Source organism: Schistocerca cancellata, chromosome 3 (assembly GCF_023864275.1).
Source record: "Schistocerca cancellata isolate TAMUIC-IGC-003103 chromosome 3, iqSchCanc2.1, whole genome shotgun sequence".
Lineage (NCBI taxonomy): Eukaryota > Metazoa > Arthropoda > Insecta > Orthoptera > Acrididae > Schistocerca > Schistocerca cancellata.
The window spans coordinates 103,766,419-103,785,036 of NC_064628.1; the positions used below are offsets into that span (position 1 = coordinate 103,766,419).

An 18,618-nucleotide genomic window follows, 5' to 3' on the forward strand; every position below is an offset into this window, starting at 1 on the left:
TTCGCGGGTACCGGGCGCGGTTGGGCCACGTTCTCCCCGAGGGGAGTGGCGGGTTCAGCGGCGTTCGCGGCGCTCGAGGCGGAGGGTCAATGTGGCCGTGTGGCATAGCCCGCTCGGCCTGTCAGTGGACATGTGGCCGCTCCTTCAGCAAGGTCCGAGCAGGCACACGGGGGGATAGGTTTATTAGTGACTGGGAACTCGAACGTTAGGCGGGTGATGGAGCCCCTTACGGAAATAGCGGAAAGGTCGGGGAAGAAGGCCAGTGTTCACTCTGTCTGCTTGCCGGGAGGTCTCATCCAAGATGTGGAGGAGGCCCTGCCGGCGGCGATAGAGAGCACTGGGTGCACCCGACTGCAAATTGCTGCTCGTGTCGGCACCAATGACTCCTGCCGTCTGGGTTCAGAGGTCATCCTCAGTTCATACAGGCGGTTGGCGGAGCTGGTGAAGGCGGGAAAGCCTCGCTCGCGGGGTGGAATCTGAGCTAACTATTTGTAGTATCGTTCCCAGAACCGATCGCGGTCCTCTGGTTTGGAGCCGAGTGGAAGTGTTTTGAAGAAAATAAGTGATGTTGTGGATGGTTTACATGCAGAAGATGGTACAAACGATGTGGGAGCAATTGAAACGGTAGGAATTCTGCAAGAAGTCGAATCCATCGTCGTAGTTGCAAATGAGAAGAACGAGACATAGGGTGACAGTCCATCCCGGAAAAGAAAGAGGCACCCTGATCAGTGTAAAAGAAATGTTTCCAAAACAGAAAGGTAAAAACATTAAAAGTATTACTAAAGTAACGTTATGCAATGAATACTGTGTTGACACTAATTGTTATGACATACTTGGCCTTCCAAGTTACTGGTAACTGGCATTTCCAGATTCAAAAACCCCAAAAAATTGTATTCACGAAAAGCAAAACCAAGAAGTTTTGTCTAGTCCATTGTGAGCCCTTCTACAACTTTGAAGCTGGAGGCCCAGTTCTAAGCACAGAAGGAAAAGCAGACAGGTGGAAGGAGTATTTAGAAGGTCAATACAAGGGCGATGTGCTTGAGGACAGTATTATGGAAATGGAAGAGGATGTAGATGAAGATGAAATGGGAGATACGATACTGCGTGAAGAGTTTGACAGAGCACTGAAAGATCTAAGTCGAAACAAGGCCCCAGGAGTAGACAACATTCCATTGGAACTACTGACGGCCTTGGGAGAGCCAGTCGTGACAAAACTCTACCATCTGGTGAGCAAGATGTATGAAACAGGCGAAATACCCTCAGACTTCAAGAAGAATATAATAATTCCAATCCCAAAGAAAGCAGGTGTTGACAGATGTGCAAATTACCGAACATTCAGTTTAATAAGCCACGGAAGCAAAATACTAACACGAATTCGTTACAGAAGAATGGAAAAACTGGTGGAAGGAGACCTCGGGGAAGAGCAGTTTGGATTCCGTAGAAATGTTGGAACACGTGAGGCAATACTGGCTCTACGACTTATCTCAGAAGATAGATTAAAGAAAGACAAAAGTATGTTTCTAGCATTTGTAGACTCAGAGATAGTTTTTGACAATGTTGACTGGAATACTCTCTTTCAAATTCTGAAGGTGGCAGGGGTAAAATCCAGGGAGCGAAAGGCTATTTACAATTTGTACAGAAAGCAGATGGCAGTTACAAGAGTCGAGGGACATGAAAGGGAAGCAGTGGTTGAGAAGGCAGTGATACAGGGTTGTAGGCTATCCCCGATGCTATTCAATCTGTATATTGAGCAAGAAGTAAAGGAAACAAAAGAAGAATTCGGGGCAGGAATTAAAATCAATGGAGAAGAAATAAAAAAATTGAGGTTCGCCGACGACATTGTAATTCTGTCAGAGACAGCAAAGGACCTAGAAGAGCAGTTGAACGGAATGGACAGTGTCTTGAAAGAAGGATATAAGATGAACATCAACAAAAGCAAAACGAGGATAATGGAATGTAGTCGAATTAAATCGGGCGATGCTGAGGGAATTAGATTAGGAAATGAGACACTTAAAGTAGTAAATGAATTTTGCTATTTGGGGAGCAAAATAATTGACGATGGTCGAAGTAGAGAGGATATAAAATATAGAGTGGCAATGGCAAGGAAAGCATTTCTGAAGAAGAGAAATTTGTTAACATCGAGTACAGATTTCAATGTTAGGAAGTCGTTTCTGAAAGTATTTGTGTGGAGTGTAGCCATGTATGGAAGTGAAGCATGGACGATAAATGGTTTAGACAAGAAGAGAATAGAAGCTTTCGAAATGTGATGCTACAGAAGAATGCCGAAGATTAGATAGGTAGACCACATAACTAATAAGGAAGTAATGAGTAGAAATGGGGAGAAGAGGAGTTTGTGGCACAAGTTGACTAGAAGAAGGGATCGGTTGGTAGGACATGTTCTGGGGCATCAGGGGATCACCAATTTTGTTTTGGAGGGCAGTGTGGAGGGTAAAAGTCGTAGAGGGAGACCAAGATATGAATACACTAAGCAGACTCAGAAGGATGTAGGTTGCAGTAGGTACTGGGAGATGAAGAAGCTTGCATAGGATTGAGTAGCATGGAGAGCTGCATCAAACCAGTCTCTGGACTGAAGGCGACAACAACAACAACATTGTATTAACAGTTACTTCGTACTGTAGAGGCCTTTGATCTACACAGATACGATTCGAAATTGTAATACATCAGTGCCAGTAGCAAAAACGTGCTGTTTACGAAGAATTTTTTACTACTCCACTAATGCTCAAACAGTTAGGGCTGTATACTTTGTTCGGTACATTCATTACAGAAGTAAGGGATCATATTCTAGGGAATGTACACCAGACTAAAACTGCTTTCATGAAAAAAAGGCAACTGTAAGAATAATGAAAGAAGCAAGCAGCAGAAACAATGTAAACCTTTTTTTAAGAATTAAAAAATCTTAAACCTTCTGCTGAGGTGATATATTGGAAGTAGTTATGCATGTTAAAAATTTATGCTGCGGAAAAGATACAGTTTTCCTCAAAATAGAACTGTTCACGATTGCAGTAGCAGGTCAAACAGTGACATTTCTCGGCAGTCTTTCCAACACCACGTTGTGCGTATCAAGTGTATACCGTGGAGGAAGAAAACTGTATAACAAATTACGCAGATATGTAAAATCTCTGTACCTTTAAAAAATCTGCGACATCCTACCTGCTGCAGAACTGCTTTTATGGAGCCTGGCATTGTCTTACGGATGAAAACATGTAATTCATACTTTTAACTGTAGAAGTAACTTGTAAATGTACAGTATACAGAGGTGACGGAAGTCATGGGATAGTGATATGCATATATGGTGGTAGTGCCGCGTAAGAAAAGTAGAAAAGGGCATTGCTTTGGTGGAGCTGTCATTTGTATTCGGATGATTCATGTGAAAAGGAGTCCGACGTGAGTATGGCCGCACGACGGGAATTAGCAGACTTTGCACTGGAAGGGAAGCTTCAGACGATCCATTTCGGAAATAATTATGGAATTCAGTATTCCGAGATCCACAGTATGTAGAATGTGCCGAGAGCAGCAAATTTCGGGCATGCTGCGTTTGCACAGAGTTGTGAGTGCCAACAGACAGGCACGAAATAACCGCAGGTATCAATATGGGACATAACGAGAACGTATCCCTTAGTACAGTGCGGCGAAATTTTTCGTTGTTGGGCCATGACAACGGACGACCGCACAACATCGACTGCAGCGCCTGTCCTGGACTCGTGACCATATCGGTTGGACCCCAGACGACTGTAAACCGTGGCCTGGTCAGATGAGTCCCAATTTAATTTGGTAAGAGCGGATGGTACGGTTCGAGTGTGCCGTACACCCTACGAAGCCATGTACCCAAGTTGTCGAGAATACACTGTGCAGGCTGGTGGTAGCTCCGTAATGGTGTGGGCTGTGTTTACGTGGGATGGAGTGGGTCCTGTGATCGAACTGAACTTATCATTGACTGGAAATGGTTATGTTCGGCCACTTGGAGACTATATGCTGCCATTTATGGACTTCCTGTTCCCAGACAACAATGCAAGTTTTGAGGACGACAATATGCCTTGTAGAGGATCTCGCAGGGCACTATAACGAGACTGGCGGATGAGCGAGACCCTCGTCGAATCCACGTGGCGGACTAAAGCGACTGTCAGCTAGTACACTGGCCAGCCCGAATGCAGTTTTTAGGCGATTCCCAACACTCTCTTCGGAAAATGTTAGGTTCACAACCATCTGTGGTTACAGCGTAAGGAACTTCTAAAAGAAAACACATATGACCATAAATCATCCGCCGGCCGCTGTGGCCGAGAGGTTCTACGAGCTTCAGTCTGGAACCGCGCTGCTGCTACGGTCGCAGGTTCGAATCCTGCCTCGGGCATGGCTGTGTTTGATGTCCTTAGGTTAGTTAGGTTTAAGTAGTTCTAAGTGTAGGGGACTGATGACCTCAGACGTTAAGTATCATAGTGCTTAGAGCCATAAATTATCCCGTTGACTTGCCAGATAGTTAATTACACCCCACATTCCTCCACTCGTGACTGTTATACCCGTTAAACAAGTATTTTATCAGTTGAGTTATTTTCCTACTGTAGGTGACGCTAGCAGATAAGGAGTAGCACAGCAGTTCAGTGGCGAGTAACATCGGTCTCTTGCTTCACAAGCCGTCGCAGTCAGTGGGTGTGCGACTCCCTTGAACAGACGTCTCTTTGCAGGGATGGGGAAAGACATCGGCAACGGCGAACTGCAAGCATTAGAGGTACTGTGGAACGTCTACCCACGTAGAATACACCAAACGCATCCTCCATTACGTGTTTACATAATTGCACACGGTCAGGATTAAAAAGAAGAATGTTCTAATACAAGCTGTTCGTCTCGAAGAGTGACATCCAATGACTCCAAACTCGACCCTCGTGCCCCAGCACCAAGGGTGTGACGTGACAGATGGCGCTGTAATCGACTAAAGTCAAAATGGGTAACAAGCCGTTGTAAAGTGATAAAATCTCAAGAAGTACACATCAGATCATGGTCCCAGGTGGTTAGAAATGCAATTATTTTCAAATCTTTAATGTGAAACCGGCTTTTATAGCAAAAATACTTTACTTCTGTACAAATCGCACTATATTCAGGAATTTCGCAAATAAGTGTTCTGAAAATACTGCTTGAGCACAGATTCGATTGGCATCACTTGTCGTTGCATAAAAACTACATGGGGACGGCTTTCAAAACCGCTTGAAGATTTGCAGTTGGATACAATAACAACTAGCAGCCTATGTAGATTTTCTTTCACAGATACTTTCCTCTGATGAAACATATCGCCAAATGAATAGGCATAATAGGCGTTAATTACACCAAAAATGTGGACCAAGTAATTGTGTTTCGTAGAATCAAGTCTTTTTTGCTACAAAACCGGTTTCTTATTGAAGGTTTTAGGATAACATCCTTTCTACATCCTGGGATCCTGATCTGATGTGTGTTTAAACAGTTTTTAATGCAATTCCATTTTTGTCGATTACAGCACTATCTATAACGGACTGAAAAAAAATTTAATGCAAAAGTCAGCCTGCGTACTCTTCCTGGAGAATCCGCAACAGAAACTGGGGTTCCTTTTCACGATTTCAAACTTGACCACCCTCCCCCCCCCCTCACCCTCCTGGAGGGGGGCAGGGGATCGAGTACCGTGAACAACTTTCATTCCAAACTTTTTTAATCTGATTTGTAGTACTCCGCGTATTTCCAAAAATACACTCCTGGAAACTGAAATAAGAACACCGTGAATTCATTGTCCCAGGAAGGGGAAACTTTATTGACACATTCCTGGGGTCAGATACATCACATGATCACACTGACAGAACCACAGGCACATAGACACAGGCAACAGAGCATGCACAATGTCGGCACTAGTACAGTGTATATCCATTTTTCGCAGCAATGCAGGCTGCTATTCTCCCATGGAGACGATCGTAGAGATGCTGGATGTAGTCCTGTGGAACGGCTTGCCATGCCATTTCCACCTGGTGCCTCAGTTGGACCAGCGTTCGTGCTGGACGTGCAGACCGCGTGAGACGACGCTTGCTCAAACATGCTCAATGGGGGACAGATCCGGAGATCTTGTTGGCCAGGTTAGTTGACTTACACCTTCTACAGCACGTTGGGTGGCACGGGATACATGCGGACGTGCATTGTCCTGTTGGAACAGCAAGTTCCCTTGCCGGTCTAGGAATGGTAGAACGATGGGTTCGTTGACGGTTTGGATGTACCGTGCACTATTCAGTGTCCCCTCGACGATCACCAGTGGTGTACGGCCAGTGTAGGAGATCGCTCCCCACACCATGATGCCGGGTGTTGGCCCTGTGTGCCTCGGTCGTATTCAGTCCTGATTGTGGCGCTCACCTGCACGGCACCAAACACGCATACGACCATCATTGGCACCAAGGCAGAAGCGATTCTCATCGCTGAAGACGACACGTCTCCATTCGTCCCTCCATTCACGCCTGTCGCGACACCACTGGAGGCGGGCTGCACGATGTTGGGGCGTGAGCGGAAGACGGCCTAACGGTGTGCCGGACCGTAGCCCAGCTTCATGGAGACGGTTGCGAATGGTCCTCGCCGATACCCCAGGAGCAACAGTGTCCCTAATTTGCTGGGAAGTGGCGGTGCGGTCCCCTACGGCACTGCGTAGGATCCTACGGTCTTGGCGTGCATCCGTGCGTCGCTGCGGTCCGGTCCCAGGTCGACGGGCACGTGCACCTTCCGCCGACCACTGGCGACAACATCGATGTACTGTGGAGACCTCACGCCCCACGTGTTGAGCAATTCGGCGGTACGTCCACCCGGCCTCCCGCATGCCCACTATACGCCCTCGCTCAAAGTCCGTCAACTGCACATACGGTTCACGTCCACGCTGTCGCGGCATGCTACCAGTGTTAAAGACTGCGATGGAGCTCCGTATGCCACGGCAAACTGGCTGACACTGACGGCGGCGGTGCACAAATGCTGCGCAGCTAGCGCCATTCGACGGCCAACACCGCGGTTCCTGGTGTGTCCGCTGTGCCGTGCGTGTGATCATTGCTTGTACAGCCCTCTCGCAGTGTCCGGAGCAAGTATGGTGGGTCTGACAACCCGGTGTCAATGTGTTCTTTTTTCCATTTACAGGAGTGTATATTTATATTCCTCAGCCTCTATAGCCTGTAAGCCACTAACAGCGTGTGGCCAACATACCTGGTAGCAACATTAACAGTTTCCAGTCCTCTTCGATTTGCGTATTGAGCGAGGCAGAAATGACTGTCTATATGCTTCCCTAAGCACCCATATCTCTCTCGTCCTTTTCTCATCATAACAACGCGAGATGTGTGACGGTGACAGTAAGCGCGATTCCGATTTTTCTCGCAAGATTCTCATCCTAGCTTATCATACAAATTTGAGAGAACCTGAATGACTTTCTGTGACATTATTTATTTATCGTATCGCTTTTGACGCATTGAAAAAATAAATAAGTTCATAGAATGTACAGCCTAATATATCCTATGTTGTTGTTGTGGTCTTCAGTCCTGAGACTGGTTTGATGCAGCTCTCCATGCTACTCTATCCTGTCCAAGCTTCTTCATCTCCTAGTACCTACTGCAACCTACATCCTTCTGAATCTGCTTAGTGTATTCATCTCTTGGTCTCCCCCTACGATTTTTACCCTCCACGCTGCCCTCCAATACTAAATTGGTGATCCCTTGATGCCTCAGAACATGTCCTACCAACCGATCCCTTCTTCTGGTCAAGTTGTGCCACAAACTTCTCTTCTCCCCAATCCTATTCAATACTTCCTCATTAGTTATGTGATCTACCCATCTAATCTTCAGCATTCTTCTGTAGTACTTCATTTCGAAAGCTTCTATTCTCTTCTTGTCTAAACTATTTATCGTCCATGTTTCACTTCCATACATGGCTACACTCCATACAAATACATTCAGAAACGACTTCCTGCCACTTAAATCTATACTCGATGTCAACAAATTCCTCTTCTTCAGAAACGCTTTCCTTGCCATTGCCAGTCTACATTTTATATCCTCTCTATTTCGACCATCATCAGTTATTTTGCTCCCCAAATAGCAAAACTCCTTTACTACTTTAAGCGTCTCATCTTCATCTACATTCAGATCCTCTATATACTCCTTCCACCTTTCTGCTTTCCCTTCTTTGCTTAGAACTGGGTCTCCATCTGAGCTCTTGATGTTCATACAAGTGGTTCTCTTATCTCCAAAAGTCTCTTTAATTTTTCTGTAGGCAGTATCTATCTTACCCCTAGTGAGATGCGCCTCTACATCCTTACATTTGTCCTCTAGCCATCCCTGCTTAGCCATTTTGCACTTCCTGTCGATCGCATTTTTGAGACGTTTGTATTCCTTTTTGCCTACTTCATTTACTGCATTTTTATATTTTCTCCATTCATCAATTAAATTCAATATTTCTTCTGTTACCCAAGGATTTCTACTAGCCCTCGTCCTTTTACCTACTTGATCCTCTGCTGCCTTCACTACTTCCTCCCTCAAAGCTAACCATTCTTCTTCTACTGTATTTCTTTCCCCCATTCCTGTCTATTTTTCCCTTATGCTCTCCCTGAAACTCTGTACAACCTCCGGTTCTTTCAGTTTATCCAGGTCCCATCTCCTTAAGTTCCCACCTTTTTGCAGTTTCTTCAGTTTTAATCTACAGGTCATAACCAATAGATTGTGGTCAGAGTCCACATCTGCCCCTGGAAATGTCTTACAATTTAAAACCTGGTTCCTAAATCTCTGTCTTACCATTATATAATCTATCTGATACCTTTTAGTGTCTCCTAGTATCCTAGTAAAATCTAAAACATCTAGAGCATTTATGTAAACTGTCCACTCTAGCGTCGCCAGCACGAAGTTTGCCGTAGTGTGATCTTGTGGGGAATTCTTCTGTGATGTGTCTGACGACGGTCTGTGGTTCTCCGCAGTCACAAGAAGGCATGGCTACTTACGCAGTTTCCGTAAAAAATATACACATCTCCCATGTTGAGTTCTAACCCTGTTTAGCATTGGCCATGATCTGCGTGGCAAGTCAAATCCCTGTTGTTCTTGAATGTTACACGGCGCAGTATTTTCTTTTTTCCTCTAGTCCACTCCTGCGTCCATGATTTTGGTAAGGTGGAACTCATCTTTCACAGGGATCTTTTCTATTTTATTCTAATACTCTAGAGCAAAGTCAGTTGTGGTTTGCGTCATCAGTATCTTGATGGACTGGTAGATTTTTACTGTCGCCGACGTTTTTTTACTCGTTCGTGAGAGCACTTATGCGTCGTAGTTGACGGGGTGGAATGTGACTTAATACTAGTGGCCATTCTGTAGGTGTTGATCTGATGACACCAGAAATCATCCTCATGCTGTTGTTTAGCTAGACGTCTGTTTTTTTGAGCATATGGACAAACTGGGGCAGCAAAATCAGCACTTGAGAAAACTGGCCTCAGAGCAGAGAAACGTAGGGTGGATGCCGATGCTCCCCAGGTTGTAATACACATCTTTTGGATGAAGTTGTATATTGTTTCCAGTTTTTTAGTTGTTTTTGATAGGTGATTTCTAAAAGAGAGGGGTCTATCTGGGGCTACCCCAAGATACATAGGTGTTGTACTGCAAGTGTAGTGTTTTCAAATTATACGTTGAGTTTTGTTCCGGCGAATTTACTATTTCGGTGAAAGCGGGAATTCTCTGCTTTGGTGGCATTTCGTTGGAGTCACCATTTGGGAAAGTTCTTTCACAGTACAACTATGTCTCCGTCAGAATTTCTTCTAATTGTTGAAGTGCAAGTACCCAGTCGTCGGCGTAACCTAACTTCCTTGATTTTGTTTTTGGGATGTCTGCTTCGTAGAAGCTGAAGCGAAATGGAGCAAGGAGTGGTCCTTGTGGTAGATATTTTTAATTTACACTTGTGTCCAAAATTAACGCGACAAACCGTTATTCCCCCTCCCGCGTCTATTTCTCAATATAATGATACAAACTGTCAACCAGATGCCCGCACGATCTTATTCTGCTCAGAAGATGGCATTCCGCTCAACGGACAGCCATGTCATCGATGGGTTTTTGTACGTCCGTCCTTTTCACTGGAGGTCTTGGTCTCCATGGCCGTTCACTATTGTAAGAAAATGAAGCCCCTACAGCTGTCCTTATGATCTTATTTATTGTGTAGCTGCCAGTTTCGGCGCTTCAGTGCGCCACCTTCAGAACTTAGTTGACGCTGATAAGCCCTAAGCCCTTCGGCATCAAATAAGCTCTGAAGGTGGCGCACTGATGCGCCTAAACTGGTAGCCACACAATAAATAAGATCATAAGGACTGCTGTATGGGCGTCATTTTCTTACAATGCCAATGACGACATCACGGCACCTGTGAAACGAGGTAGTGTTCGCCGGCTAATCCCACATCCACAATCGCTGTGTACACAGTCACAGACTGTGCAGTATGGCGCAGAGATGGCTACCAGACTCTCTGCGGTGGAGAAACACAGAAAGAACGGAGGCAGGACAGTCGCAATATGATGTGGCCCGATGACTTAGTGTGAATCGTTCAGTTGTTTCTCGGTTGTGGCGAGTTTATAAAGACCGAAACTGTGTCCCAAAGCCCAGTGCAGGGACGACCACGTGTGACTTCAGAAGATGACCGTCATTTGGCTATACACCTATTATCTCTGACATCGATCTGTTGTAGAATTTTAGAACATGTTTTTTGCTCGGGTATCATGTCATTTCTGGAAACCCAGAATCTACTCTGTAGGGATCAACATGGATTTCGGGAACAGCGATCGTGTGAGACCCAACTCGATTTGTTTGTTCATGAGACCCAGAAAATATTAGATACAGGCTCTTTAATTTTACTGTAGGCAGTATCTATCTTACCCCTCGAGAGATAAGCCTCTACATCCTTACATTTGTCCTCTAGCCATCCCTGCTTAGCCATTTTGCACTTCCTGTCAATCTCATTTTTGAGACGTTTGTATTCCTTTCTGCCTGCTTCACTTACTGCAATTTTGTATTTTCTCCTTTCGTCAATTAAATTCAGTACCTCTTCTGTTACCCAAGGATTTCTACTAACCTTCGTCTTTTTACCTACTCGATCCTCTGCTGCCTTCACTATTTCATTCCTCAAAGCTACCCATTCTTCTTCTACTGTATTTCTTTCCCCCATTCCTGTCAATTGTTCTTCCTGAAACTCGGTACAACCTCTGGTTCTTACAGTTTATCCAGGTCCATCTCCTCAAATTCCCACTTTTTTGCAGTTTCTTCAGTTTTAATCTACAGGTCATAACCGATAAATTGTGGTCAGAGTCCACATCTGCCCCTGGAAGTGTCTAACAATTTAAAATCTGGTTCCTAAATCTCTGTCTTACCATTATATAATCTATATGAAACCTTCTAGTATCTCCAGGGCTCTTGCATGCACACAACCTTCTTTCATGATTTTTTAACCAAGTGTTAGCTATGATTAAGTTATGCTCTGTGCAAAATTCTAACAGGCCGCTTCCTATTTCATTTCTTAGCCCCAATCCATATTCACCTACTACGTTTCCTTCTCTTCCTTTTCCTACTGTCGAATTCCAGTCACCTATGACTATGAAATTTTCGTCTCCCTTCACTATCTATATCATACATTTCATCAATTTCTTCATCATCTGCACAGCAAGTTGGCATATAAACTTGTACTTCTGTAGTAGGCGTGGGCTTCGTGTCTAACTTGGCCACAATAATGCGTTCACTGTGCTGTTTGTAGTAGCTTACTCGCACTCCAATTTTTTATTCATTAAAACCTAATCCTGCATTACCCCTATTTGATTTTGTATTTATAACGCTGTATTCACCTAACCAAAAGTCTTGTTCCTCCTGCCACCGAACTTCACTAATTCCCACTATATCTAACTTTAACCTATCCATTTCCCTTTTTAAATTTTCTAACCTACCTACCCGATTAAGGGATTTGACATTCCACCCTCCGACTCGTAGAATGCCAGTTTTCTTTCTCCTGATAACGACGTCCTCTTGAGTAGTCCCTGCCCGGAGATCCGAATGGGGGACTATTTTACCTCCAGAATATTTTATCCAGGAGGACGTCATCATCGTTTAATCATATAGTAAAGCTGCATGCCCTCGGAAAAAATTAACCCTTGTAACAACAACAACGCTATACTATTGTACATATAATAATTTTTTTCTTCTGATTTTCGACAAATTAGTGTAGTCGATGTTCTGATTTCATTTCTTTTCTTTTCATGTCATTATGTTAAAGAAACTGTAAACAAATTTCGATGTGAATATTAGAGTTTATGTCAAATTTCAAGTAATGTTGTAATCGAAGTGAAGTGTAACTAATGTTGAAACTATTGTAAGATGTTAAAGTTGTAATTGTGCGCCTGGTCCATACGTAGGCAATGTATTCGGATATGTAGAATGCAAAACCTTTGGTGAATACCCTGTCTGTAGGGGAGCTGTAAAAGGTGGAAGGTAGGCGAGCGCGGGAAACTGCACACGGGCGCTGCACGGCATAACGGGCTCAGCAGTAGTAGTCGGAGTTGGGCATCGGTCTGACAAGGGAACCTCCCCATCGCACCCCCCTCAGATTTAGTTATAAGTTGGCACAGTTGATAGGCCTTGAAAAACTGAATACAGATCAATCGAGGAAACAAGTAGAAGTTGTGTAGAACTATGAAAAAAATAAGCATAATATACAAAGTGAGCAGTCCATGCGCAACATAGGCAACAATCTAGCGGGATGAGGAGCGCCGTGGTCCCGTGGTTAGCGTGAGCAATTGCGGATTGAGAGGTCCTTTGTTCAAGTCTTCCCTCGAGACAAAAATTTACTTTCTTTATTTCTGCAAAGTTACAATCTGTCCGTTCGTTCATTGACGTCTCTGTTCACTGTAGTAAGTTTAATGTCTGTGTTTTGCGACCGCACCGCAAAACCGTGCGATTAGTAGCCAAAAGGACGTGCGTCTCCAATGGGAACCGAAAACATTTGATCGCAAGGTCATAGGTCAACCGATTCCTCCACAGGAAAACACGTGTGATATATTCTATACGACACTGGTGACGGCATATGCGTCACATGACAGGAATATGTTGTCGACCCACCTAACTTGTACCCTTGGCGAATGGGTAAAAAGATTCTTTTACCTTGCCCGATTTAGGTTTTCTTGTGGATGTGATAATCACTCCCAAAAAGAGATGAAAACATAAGAATTTGTCACATAAACTGCAACAAATGGATGCAACAGTTTCACAATCACACAGTGCTCTGTCAAAACATAAGTTTTTAACTTTTTCAAATTTTTCCGTGTGTAGACCGTCAAATCCTGCAAATGTCCAAGCAAATCTGAACATGTCCTGGAATTTTGGAGAGCGAAGTTGATTATGTGTGAGTGCCTGAATTTTGATAATTGTCTGAAAATAAAAAAATCAAACTTTTTACTCGAGGGAATACTTGAACCAAGGACCTCTCGTTCCACAGCCGCAAACGCTAACCACGGGACCACGGCGCTCTTAGGTTCATAATCACCTTGATGTTGCTTATGTTCCACATGGGCTACTCGGTTTGTATATTTTGCTTATTTTTTCATAGTTCCACACAACTTCTTCCTGTTTACTCGATTGATCTGTGTTCAGCTTTTCAAGGCCTATCCACTGTACCGACTTATAACTAAATCTGAGGGGGGTGCGATGAGGAGGTTCCCTTGTGAGAAACAAGTTCTGGATCGAGGAGACTCTCCTGGAAAATGTGATTTCGTTGAGCCTCGGATGCGCCGTTTCCGACGCCTATACATCATGGCAATATTCCATAGGCACTAAAAGGAAAAGTATTGCGGCGCTACGAAGAAGTAAAGTGCCAATATTTCAAGAGCCATTGCTGTGATTGTATGTGTGCTCCGTGCCTCGCCATCTCGCCGCCTGCCGACCGCCTCATCGATACGAACAGGTTGAAACTTTTAGTACTGTATTCGTGTGGACCAGTGTTACTTTTGTTCCATACTGTTCAATAACAATTTAAATTTTACCAGAACTGTCCTATCATTTAATTATCCTCACAACTAACCTAGACAGGGTCCTTTCCACATGTTGTGCAATCCGAGTGTCCCGAAATGAAGATTCTAAGTTTATGTTAATAATAATTACCTGCAGACCTATCTATGTTAGAATGGTGTTTAAAGAACTTTGTTGTTAATGAAATACTGGACGAATAATATAGGTATGACAAAGTCGGAAGATAATGTTGAAATTGGTTTAGTAATGAAGTTTAATTAATTTGAAACAAAAATAATGGTAGTTAAATGAGCAGGAAATAATACAAAAAGAGTAGTAACTCATATATTGGAAATCTTGAATGCTTAATGCTTCCAATAATCAAAATTTTCAATACAGTGAACATATCAATTTCAGGGTCTCTCCCCCCCCCCCTCTTTTCTTTTCTATTCATTTGAATTCTGAAGTGTACTGAACTGATTTGACCAGCAAACTTAAAGTCAAGATAAAACCAAAATTTATCAGTGTTTTACCCTTTTTAAAAAATTGACATTGCATGTGTGTTTCGAAAGTGCTATTTCTAGGGTAACCTATACCCGATTTCAATCAGATCAATAGACAATACGAAGTTTGTAGTAAACATTATAGTGTATTGTTGTGTATTTATGGCGTGTCCATATTAGTACAGAAACTGAGATTATTAGTTCAGTTGATTTTCTGGTTCTAAAATTTACCATATAATACAGTGTTACTACGTGTGGTTATACTTGAACGTACAGTCGTGGACAAAACGAGCGAGACCCCTCGCCTTTTCGTTATGCTGATCCGCACGGCTTTAAAGTCTGCTACACAGCATAACAGGAAAGGCGACGAAGTGCTACCAACATAATATGCACAGGCTTGAAATTGACAAACTATCTGAACTTTTTTAGACTGTTTGCAATAATCTGTAGGACTATATTAATGCTGATTATTGTGTTAAATACAACACGTAAATATAAGACAGAACTGAAATAAGAAACGCTAATTGGTATGAAACGGACCAATAAAAATGAATTTCAACTTATCGAGATAACTTAACCGTTTCAGTAAGACGAAGAACCCCAGATCGTTACGAATTAACAAAATATTATCCGCATTCGGCCGCGAAACGGTCTGTGTCAACGTTCAGACCAGTCATACTGGATTACCGGTGCTGACCTACAATGAAAGTGTGCAAATTTAGCAATGCGTGAAGACTCGTAACGAAATTCACTTAAAAATCACTCAGCGCCACACTTAAGTCAATTCCATTATTGACAGAAGCGGAAAAAGGAGGCAGTAACATGTATGAAATTCTACAAGAGTGTCATATTGACATCCACAGGGCACCAGTACAGAATAAAGGTAGCGATAAAAAGTATCGGGGGCGCGAGAATTTCTTAAAATTGCTTTACTGATATGCTACCTGCCTCACTACGCTAGCAGACAACCCAGGCAAACAGCCCTCTATTATTACCCCAGACATGAACAAGTCGGCAATTTCGCAATGAAAATCTGCAGTTTCTGTTGCATAGAGCTTTCTGGACTCAAAAACATGAATTTTCTTCCTTTATGTCACAGCTTATGTGACAATCATTCGGGATGTTTATCTAAATAACAAATTACTGTTATTAGAGAGTAAATATAGTAGGATAATTCTGCACCACCCCAGGAAATGAACGGCTACATAGCTGCCAAACGTATTCTGCACTGTTTCGAATTCTCCACTAGACTCGCCACAGCCAGAAAACGTTCATTAGCCGAAGTGTTTCTTAAGCTAGTTAGCAATAAGAATGTTCGCACTTTTAAACGGGGTGGCATTAATACTGGGATGTGAATTACCACGTGTATAGGCAAATGGATTCTATTTGCATTCCTGTAAACGTGATTTGGATCGAAAGCGTAGCTACGATTAATATGCTGATGTATCGACTGCAACTGGAACATTTAGAATAAAGAGTAGCGGGTGTTATTTATGCGGCCCTCATCTTCAGTAGCTGTCGTAGCTGTTTTCGTTGTTAGGATTTCGTCACCTAAACCGGTAAAAACGGAACCCTACTAGTCTCACTTTCTTGACCGTCTATCTGTCTACCCAACCCTTAAAACCCGTTTACCTCCAGAACGGGTGGACATAATAAGCGGAAATGAATCGCACTTCTTGCGGTAACCGGTCCCTTGGTGGTGTAAAAAAGTGAGCTTCTATGTCAACGCAATCTAAAGATACGACCGTTTATGTAAAGAAAATTTACGCGAAAGATCAAAAAATGGCTTCAAGAACTATGCGACCTAACTGCTTAGGTCATCAGCCCCTAGACCTAGAACTACTTAAACCTAGCTAGCCTAAGGGCATCACAGACATCTATGCCCGAGGTAGGATTCCAACCTGCGACTGAAGCAGCCGTGCGGTTCGTGACTGAAGCGCCTGGAACCGCTCGGTCACCGCACCCGGCGAAACCCTATTCACCTCATGTGTAATGATAACATATACTGTCTAGTGAGGATAAACTGCATTCGCCAGCAACTCAGATTGTTTGATCACGGAACTTTTACGAGGCTACATTCAAACTTTGTTCGAAGTCGTCTGCAATATCCATTTATAAACACCCTAGCAACGTCGTATGCGATATCCACTTCATAAGACGCTGGCAGATACTGCAGTACTATAACAAGTAGGTGGGAATTTATTGTTATTGGTCCATGCATGACACTTTATTTCAATATCAATTTAACGCGCCTAGGTGTTCGTATTTGGCTGAAACTGATGAATAAAAAGTAAATAAACAGCAAACAACTTATATGTTCAAATCAAATGGAAGTCACATGTCGTAATTACAACATAATTTCGTTGTTACATCTACATGACTACATCAACAGGATTTCTTTGCAATCCGGACTTACGTGCCTGACAGAAGGTTCGGATTATTTCTCTACCGTCCCACTCATTAACAGTGTGCGGGAAAAAGGACCACTTAAATCTTTTGTTGCGAGCCTTGAATTACATTATTACTTTGGTTTATTCCTGTGTAAGTTCCCTAGGAAATAATGTTTTGGCATTCAGAACAGATGATGGTGATTGAAATTTCGTGAAAAGATCTCGTGGCAACGAAAACCGCTTATGTTTTCATGAATGTTACCCCAACTCGATTATCAAATTTGGGATTCTCTCTCCCCTATTTCGTGACATTACAAATCGTGCTACCGATCCTTGGACGTTTTTGCGTGCAGTCAATCACGTCTGTCAAGGATATTATAGCAGTGGACGGACAAACGTAGTGTAGGCAGTGTTTTTAGTTGGCCTGTTGCGTATTCTTAGTGTGCGGCCAATAAAACGTAGTCATTGGTTTGCCTTCCCCACAAAAGTATGTTTTCGATCGTTCCAGTTAAAGTTTTACTGGGTTCTGAGATGAACTGACAGTGCTTCGACTTGTCTTTTCTCATATAACCGAAAGTTAATTATTGTTATTGGTCGCAGCTTTCGTGTTTAATGTATTCCTCATTCAACAGAGTACACTCCTCGTACACCACACATAACTGTTTCAAAGTATTAAATTGTTACCGATCTTACCATGTTCCAGTGGTCATCTTAAATTGCCGTTTTGAAACAAAGGAAAATATTTTAGCGAAATGTAGCAACTAAGAAGCGGAGTATCCAAACAAACAAACATTTCCGGTTTGAGTAGTTGCAGTAGGTCTACTACACAGTAACGTAAATTAGGAGCAAAGTCCATAAGTAGATCGTTATCAGGAAAACCAGCCCTCATAATGCAAAGTGCCACTACAAGAAAGAAAGTTTCCAAACATGTCAATGAGTAGTCGAGGAAAGTGGACGCATTCTGTCTACTGAATCCCAACGCACGCCACTTACGAGGTGACACGCCAAGTGCCGTACCCCGCTCTTGCTCAAAAATGGTTCAAATGGCTCTGAGCACTATGGGACTTAACATCTATGGTCATCAGTCCCCTACAACTTAGAACTACTTAAAGCTAACTAACCTAAGGACATCACACACATCCATGCCCGAGGCAGGATCCGAACCTGCAACCGTAGCACCGCGCGGCTCCGGACTGAGCGCCTAGAACCGCTAGACCACCGCGGCCGGCCCGATCTTGCTGAAACTTCGCTCAGTGAAAGAGGGGACAAAATAAGCGAACACGTGTCTCGGCTTATCTGCTTACACTCTACTGCTTCTGAGAAAACGACGGTCAAAGTTTTCAATGCCCTGTTGCTATAGTGTAGATACCTATTAGCGGGTAAGGATTCAACTGTAGCGGTGGCTCTGCGGCTACCATAGCGACTTCGGAATTTTGCGCTGCGAGTTCGAAACCCGGTTTTTCCTTTTTTTTCCCCTCACTCTCTGAATTGTCTACGAATATTTATTCCAATTTATGTTGAAACACTGTTGTCGTTATTCGTCAGTTAATTTACTGTGTAAAGAAATAATTTAAAAAGGGAACACACAGTGCGTAGTGGGGCGATCACTCTGTTGAAGAAATAATTCAGTGGCCAAGATCGCTTAAATACTGTTTACTGGGTAACCGGTTTCAACACACTAAAGGTGCCATCATCGGATCTGAATGTAGATTAACATTTATAAA

General features: G+C 43.3%; 1 protein-coding gene across 1 annotated transcript in view; it reads left to right on the plus strand.

Annotated features, from left to right (window-relative positions):
• Nucleotides 1–4,651: 4,651 nt before the first annotated feature.
• LOC126177112 (solute carrier family 22 member 7-like) overlaps nucleotides 4,652–18,618 on the plus strand; it is a 224,135-nt gene continuing 210,168 nt past the window's right edge. Inside the window, exon 1 of the mRNA XM_049924380.1 lies at nucleotides 4,652–4,744. Coding sequence (XP_049780337.1) covers nucleotides 4,703–4,744 — 42 coding nt within the window. The 5' untranslated portion in view covers nucleotides 4,652–4,702. The remainder of the gene's footprint in view (nucleotides 4,745–18,618) is intronic.